This window comes from Eretmochelys imbricata, chromosome 18 (assembly GCF_965152235.1).
Source record: "Eretmochelys imbricata isolate rEreImb1 chromosome 18, rEreImb1.hap1, whole genome shotgun sequence".
NCBI lineage: Eukaryota > Metazoa > Chordata > Testudines > Cheloniidae > Eretmochelys > Eretmochelys imbricata.
In genome coordinates this window covers 9415471-9423078 of record NC_135589.1, presented here as the reverse complement: position 1 = coordinate 9423078, position 7608 = coordinate 9415471, and the positions used below count along the sequence as shown (strand labels likewise).

The following is a 7608-nucleotide window of genomic DNA, read 5'->3' as shown; positions in this document are numbered from 1 at the left end:
TGGGAATGCTACAAAGAATATTATTTATCACAGAACTTTTATAATAGGGGCGGTGAACTTGGTAATAGGATAGCCCAAGCCTTTTGCTTCTAGCTCAGTGGCTCAAATTCAACTCAGGAAGGACAGAAGCGTTGTTGCCCCCTGACGGTGGCGCAGTGAGCAGGCAGTATCAGTCCAGGTAACGTCTCAAAACCACTGGGATGGGCACTAACTGGGAACTTTCCTGGCAGCCTCAGCAGAGAGCCTAAGGCTTAAGTGGGCAGACTAGCCATTGATAGGATAATTCAGTCACCTCTAGCGTGAGGCCCTCCATTCATGGTTCAAAGCATGCTTGACAGGCTTCTACTCCTGTTACCTCAATGGGAGAGAAGGAGCAGAGCCCCTACCCATCCCCACGCCTTCTCTGTAAGCTGCCGCTGCCTGTGCTCGTACCTGTTCTCTGCATAAACCAGAAGATTTTAGTCTTCAGGGCTGTCAGTCTGGCACCTTTTGCCAGCACTACAATTCACACCCATCTCCGTGTCCTGAATAAATCTGCACAAGACGAGGATCGAAATTAACGCTAAATACCAAGGGAATTGCTGCAGGATCAACACGTTACCCCCCGAACAAAAGAGGTTTGCTCAAAGAGAAGAACAGACTCCAAAAAATGCCTGTAAGAATCAGCAGGGACTCATGAACTCTGCTAATGATGCCCTCCTTTCCCTTAAAAGGGTGTACACTGGAGCGGCGTGTTATGGGTGCTGGGATGGAATGGTACATGGTTTTCCTAGTCACTGTCACATAACCTTGCTTGTGTTGCTTCAGTATGTATATGTGGTTCCAGCCTCATTCTGCTGCAGTGGGCATCACGATGCTTAAATCGCCAAATCAGAAGACCATTTTATCATACTGCACTGGTTTAGGTGTTCGTATCAGATGACACTGCAAGGCACTCTGCTGCAGTGGCCCATCTCCCTCTGTTGCATTGGGTTACACGGGTCCTGCAGCATTGCATAATCCCACGTTCCCTTGGGCCATGCTGTTATTCTAGCATCACTTTGGTTTGCAGAGTGGTTGCCATGTGTCATAGGACTGCTTTAATGTGGCACCCTTTGCATTGCTGTGGGTCGTGCAGCCCTGCAGTTTCACAGCCGTTTGTGTTGGATTGGGACAACAGGGAACCACAGATTTAGACTAAAAATTTCACAGCTCATGTTTTTTTGTAGCATGACCTTTGTGTTGGGGTAGGATTCTCCTGCTTCCCCTTGTTTGCTTCCCCAGTTGCAGAAGTCACATCCTCCTGGTCAAAAAAGGCTCATTTGTTTGCCATCTAGCAGTAGGAAGTTACAGGGTATCAGGTTGCCCAGGCATTGCTTCAGACACACTGCACCAGGGTTATGCCATGTTACATGGGAGTACACCAGTGTTTCCGGGAGGCATTCACACCTTATCACGTTACATCACCTCCCATTCAGTACAGCAGGGACTGCTGGGAGGAGGTAGTGGCAGAAACATGCATCTGAGAGCGGGCCAGGAGAGATGACCACAGTGCTTGTTTCACGTACCGCATCCTGAGTAATGACATGAGAGGGCGCCATGTTTCTAGAACTAAATTAAATCTTTATTAAGAGAACTGTTCACAGGGGTGCTGCAGTGGCAGCTAGCATTCCAGCCATTTGCACACAGACTGACTTCCCAGCGCCTCCTCCAAACGCTTCCGTCCTGCAACCTGTGCTCCTCCCTCCAGGTTCCATGTAGGTTGCTACAGTGTTGGCTGTGTGGAGAGCCGGGTATGTGGAGCACATAGATACCACATGGCAGTCTTCACCATATATTCCAACTCCATAAGCAGGCCACATCCCGCATCCGCTGCCATCTACACCCCCTTGTGAGTGAATCCTTCCTTTCCATCTACACTGAGGACTGGTTATGGAAGCAAAGCACGCATTAGGAAACAGGGCCATTTACAGAGTAAAGCTGCCAGCAGTGTAGAAGATTTTATCTCCCTGGCCTTAAGGCTTCATCACAAGGAAGATGGGAATGGCCTCAGCCCAAACCTCACAAATGCTCCACCCGCTGCATTGGTGCCATTATTGCCGTGCTGCTGCTCTGAGGCTAAAGAAAATTGGGCTTTGCCGTCCCTTTCCCCACGGCTGTACTTAATCAGGGGATCAACATTCAGGCTTCCTTTCCCAGGAGGTGCTGGGAAAATCCACTTGACTGGGATTCCTGGAAGGGGTGAGGGAGAAAAAAGATAATTACCTTGATGCCAGAGATAGACTATAAATGGGATTGTTGCCGGAGGGCACTGCTCGCTCAGGAGTGATGAGCTGAGGTAGTCTATAAGGCTCAGATAGGCATGTACTATACAATTAGTTCCCTAGGACTGGGAAGAGCATGGGCATTGGGGGACACTGGTCCCTTCCCCATTTGATGAGCAGTCCAAATACCTGGCTAGATCAGGTTAGATTATCTAGGTCCCTTCTTTCAGTGTTTCTCTGATGTTAATCTCAGTACTGAGGCTTTTGGTCAGAAGCTGTTCAAAATGCTCCTTAGATTTTTAAAGGGAGCCAATGAAACATCGACCTGCCCCTTTATCAAGGAGACTGACCCAGACCAGAATACTCAGAGGGAGAAAGGTAGTTGTCACACCCTTTCTTGGAGATCACAGCAGCAAGGGGTGTTGGGGGGGGGGGGGGAGATTTCCTCCAAAATAATGAACAATGATAATACATTGACTAAAGCAGCAGCCCTTGCCTTTTCAGCAGAGCATCTGGCAGCTTGCTGGCTCTGTACCTTCCACTCCATCTTGTTGCTGAAAGCACCCCTCCTCCACTCTGCTGCAAGAGGGGTGCTCCAAGAAATCAAGGGAGCACGGGGATGTGCACCAGAAAAACAAGAATGCTGCAGTGTATGGGGGGTGGGGGGGGGGGTTAGAGGCAGAAGCAGAGACAGTGCCCTGCTGCTGAAAACCAGAGAGACAAGCTGGTGGAGGAGAGGAAGGGTGGCCTTGCCCAGGGGGTTTGGGAGCAGTGCTTAATTTGTAATGAAAGAGGTGGCGGGGCTCAAGTAATATTTATTTCTTTTCTTACATTCATAACTGATGAGCCAGGCCCAGAGGGTCCCCCGTTAAGCCCTGCCTGGCAGGCGGGAGGCCGGGCTCTGTTTCTCCCTGGAGGAGGGAGGAAGGATCAGTGGTGAGAGCACAGGGCGGGGGCGGGGTGAGGGGAGGCTTCGGGCAGGGAAGGGCAAAGCCGGGCAGCCAGCAGCCGGCCCGAGCCCTCGGGCGCCCAGCGGGGAAAGCACCCGGGCGGGGGAGGCGGAGCCCGGCGAGCCTGGGGCGGGGGCTGCAGAGGGAGGGGCGAGCCCCCCCCCCCCCCCGGGGGAGAGCCCATCCCGCGCGCGCGGCAGCCGGGCTCTGCCCTCGGTGACGTTGCTCCTCTTCCCGGGATCTCTCTGCCCCCCCCCCCCCCCAGCCTGCCGGAGCCCCCAGCAGCGGCGCGGGGAAGGACTCCGGACTCCCGCCCCCCGCCCCCGGCTCCCCCCCCCCCCCGCCCCGCTTCGCTCCAGCCGCCGCCGCCTCCTCTCGCCCGGCAGCCGGGCGGCCACTCTCGCGCCGCCGCCGGAGGATGTGGCTGGGGCCGGGCCGCTGCTGCTGAGCCCAGTCGGGAGAAGGGAGCCGCCTCGCTCCGCCGCTTCCCCTGCCGGGCCGGGGCTGCCGGGCCAGCGGCGACCCTGTCTGCCGGCTGCGAGCCAGCAGGAGCGGGCGGAGGACCGGGGGCAGCGGACCCGCCCGGCCAGACCATGTCGGAGGTGCTGCCCTACGGCGAGGACAAGCTGGGGCATTACGGGGACGGCGGGGAGGTGGGGCAGATCTCCTTCACCTGCCGCCTGCAGGACACCAGCAACTTCTTCGCCGGGGGGCAGAGTAAGAGGCCCCCCAAGCTGGGGCAGATCGGCAGGAGCAAGAGAGGTAAGTCCCCGATCGTCCCGTCCCGTCCCCCCCCGTCCCCTTTCCTAAAGCCTTGCAGCCCCCAGCTGTGGGGTGGGGGGTCTCCCCCGAGCCCGCCCCGCTCCCTTCCCCGCGGCTGTTCGGAATCGGAGTCACTTCGCCCCGAGTCCTGATGGTTTCCATCCCGTTCGCAGCGCCGAACCCTCCCTGGGAGTCCCGTCCCCCCCCCCCCCCCTTGGCCTCCAGGTTTCACACCTGCTTGGCCAGGAGCCTGCCCCATACAGCGCCGTGCAAAGCGTAGGTGCCCCCCCGGGGCAGGGAGCCAGGCAGGCGTCCCGAGGTGGGGCTGCGGGGAGAGGGGGGATCCGAAGCCGGGCGGCGGCGGCCACTGGAGCCTGGCTGGGGGAGAACAAGGCTGCGGGGTTGGAAGGGCTTTTCCGCAGCGCTGAACGGGTCGACGTGCTGAGTAAGGGGTCAGGCTCTCCAGCCTGCTGGGGGGGATCCCAGGGCAGCGTGGACCGGGCACGAGTGTAGTTCCGTTTGCCCCTGTGTGCCTGCTCTGGGCACAGGAGTGATCAATATGGTGTGTCGGGGGAATAAATGCGGCTTGGGATCTGCTCACTTAGCCGTGTAAACCGGTGGGTCTTTTTTACCCCACAGCTTAGGTGAGCAGATCCAAAGCGATTCCCCTCCTCTTTGCCACTCACAGCACACTCAGCACCTCCCCGGCAGCATTTTCACGTCTTTAGAGACCTGAACACATCCCTGTAGTTAAAAAAAAATTGTGTGTACTTGAGTGGGGGGGGGGGAGGGCGATGTAGTTCTCTGCCTAGTTTAAATGTACCAAATCCAAGTCTGAGTCTTGGTCGCAGAATTCCTTCTTGCAAGTCGAAATGCTGTTGGGGAGGTGTTGAGTCTGCATGGAGTGGCAAAGAGGAGTGGAAAAAACTGCAGCAGATCCTGTAGGTACTCATGGGAGAGAGGGAAGGTCATCTGGCAGCTAAAAAGATGTTTTCTTCTCTCTCCTTCTCCACATTGCATGTTTATTATAGAAACCCTAAAGAGTCCTAAACCCCTGTCCCTATTGGAGACAAAGAAATCTCAGGTGATCTCAATAGTCGCAACATAGCTAACCTGGAAGTGTCTCTTGACATCTAGAGAGCTGAGAGATCTTGCAACTCATTTCAGAGGGGATGAGTGCCATTCAGCTACAACTTAGCCCAGTCGATTTAAAAAATACACTATCAGTTGTTTTAGACAACCTAACCCTAGCGGCCAAGTGTTTGGTGACCTTGAAAACACTGGGTTAAGTGTGTAACATTATCCACTGCATTTAATTCTTTGCAATGGTATCACTTTTCTTTAAATAGCAGGAAATTGCTGAATGGACATACTCTTTTCTCTGTGAAACTCATGTTTCCCTGACTTTGATGTTATTTAAACAAAATCATTTGCAATAACCATATGTGCGTGTGTATTGGAATTCAGTGTTGCCTTGGACGTTAGGTAGAGAGACTCTGTAGAACCATACATGTTTCGGGGGGGCAAATTGCAGTACCAGGGGAATTCATGCAACGGCGCGGGGGACAGACGGACAAGGGAAGCTACAATGTATTCATCATTTTGTTTTTCTGCTTTACAGTTGTCATTGAAGATGATAGAATTGATGATGTGCTGAAAAATCTTTCAGAAAAGGCACCTCCTGGTGTTTAATTCCCTCCCAGAGACACTGAGTAAAGGGGAAAAATAATTTACAATGTAACACATTATTGGCAACAAACAAAAAAAGCACTCTGAAATCCTTCATTACCAGCCTGCGATCCGCAATGCACATCAGCAAATTGTATCTTAACATCAGGCTTGGAGACAGAAGAGGTGCAAAAAGGAAGAAGGTTTAAGTAATGTGCAAAACAAAACAAAAATCCACAAAAAAGAAACACAAACAATAAAAGAAATCCTAAACCCAACCCACAAACAGTAATAAATCAAAGTGTATCAGTTGCAGCTATGTTGTTTAAATTACTAGTCGTTTCTTTTTTCTATATGATGAATATTGCACAATTCTAGATCTGGGTTTTAAAGTACTTCGAACAATGCAGCAAAACACAGTGTTTTCAGACCGTGGTACCTTTTGCTGGTCATGGTGGTTCCAAATGAGCACCTTGTTTACATTATTTAATCTTGCAAAAATGATTCCGTGCACTTGGATGTAACATGCTATCAGTTTCCATTGGGTTTTTTTATGTTGATGTCCTTGGATGTTTAAAAAAATTCTATATAAATTATATATATATATATTTCATTTTAGTCACATTTTAACGTATCGATGGAATGTGTGAAAAAACTTTTATAAGGAATGAACTATAGGAAGAATTATTGTTTTATTTTTTAAAGCTTGTATTACTTTGTTGCTGTGAGCAACTGCTCAAGTTAGCGCAAATGGACAAATTTTATATGTAAAACAGATAAAAATGCTCAGCTTTTTCTAACTACCATGCAGTCTGTAGTGTGGGCAGTCTCTGGTTTTTCCCTATATTGTGGCAGTTTATTCTCTTTAATAGACTGTGTTAAGAAAATGGAACGAAAAAAATCCAATGTAATCACAAGAGTGCCAAATATCTTGAGATGCCAAATGGCAGTCTATTTTCCTTTCTTATTTAGTGCTCTTTGAGTCTATGTAAAGTAGCACTTTTGGTGTCTTTTCTGTTCTTTATATAGGGCTCTCTACTGGATTTTACTGATATCTAGACATCTATATATATAGAAAAATATCTTCTGAGTTTTCTTTTACTTTTTTTTTTTTTTTTGCATGATATGTGCAAAAAAAATAGCCTCTTGTGTGAGGGAATATTTTACTGTTTTTGTTTGCAACTTTGAAAGACAGACCTCAAGAAGGGTTTTATTTTTTTTCTTTTCTTAAATATTGTGTATGTTGCACTTTTATCCACGACACAGGGCTATTTCTGCAATGTACAATAAAAAACAAAACAGTCCATTCCTGTGTCTGATCACTATCTCTTGTCTTGTTTTTGTGCCTCTAGCATCCAGTGAGATCTGTTTCAGCCCGAACGCTAAGGCTGCATATGTCTGTCTCAGAATGAGGTGTTAGGTGGTCACTGGGGGAATGTCAAGGAAAGAAGAAATTAACGAAATGTCAAGCTGGCCCATGCTGGAAGTACTTTCTGCTCATACTGAGGCTAACAGGGAATTGGGCATATGGAGGACTTGTGATTATTGCTCCCTAGGGGAAAGTTAAATGGACCCTGATGGGTTGGGTGTGTTGGTTTGGTAGTCGTCACTGATTCATTTCAACACACACACACACAAATCTCCATCTTTGTGCCAGTCTCTTCTTGGATGGCATTACACAACAGCAAATCCACCAGCCATTCCTGCCTGCTTAGAACTGCCTGCCTGATGTATTGAAAAACAAACAAACGAAAACTCACTACTGGCAAGGAGGAGGATTTACTTGAAAGACCAAAAAAAAAACCAAAACAAAACAACCCCTCAGGATCCTTGTGCTTATTCCCCCTGTCCCCTTCACTGCAGAGGAAACCTGACCATGCTTTAACTTGGTATCCCTAACTTCCAACAGTTGCCAAGTGGGTCGAACAATAAAATGCCTGCTGCTGGAACCTCTATCGATGGTGAAGGAGGAAGGGCTGGGGGAT

General features: G+C 50.0%; 1 protein-coding gene across 1 annotated transcript; it reads left to right on the top strand.

The window, feature by feature from the left end:
- Nucleotides 1-3592: 3592 nt before the first annotated feature.
- CAMK2N1 (calcium/calmodulin dependent protein kinase II inhibitor 1) lies at nt 3593-6948 on the top strand. Its single transcript, XM_077837238.1, has 2 exons — nt 3593-3955; nt 5577-6948. Exons 1-2 carry the CDS (start codon nt 3787-3789, stop codon nt 5645-5647), a joined length of 240 nt encoding a protein of 79 aa, XP_077693364.1. The 5' UTR covers nt 3593-3786; the 3' UTR covers nt 5648-6948.
- The last annotated feature ends 660 nt before the right edge of the window (nt 6949-7608 follow it).

Bases quoted from the DNA above. Each gene is read 5' to 3' on its own strand.
- CAMK2N1 (XM_077837238.1), top strand. From the start codon at position 3,787: ATGTCGGAGGTGCTGCCCTACGGCGAGGACAAGCTGGGGCATTACGGG. The intron at 3,956-5,576 runs GTAAGTCCCCGA...TCTGCTTTACAG, and splicing joins GATCGGCAGGAGCAAGAGAG to TTGTCATTGAAGATGATAGA.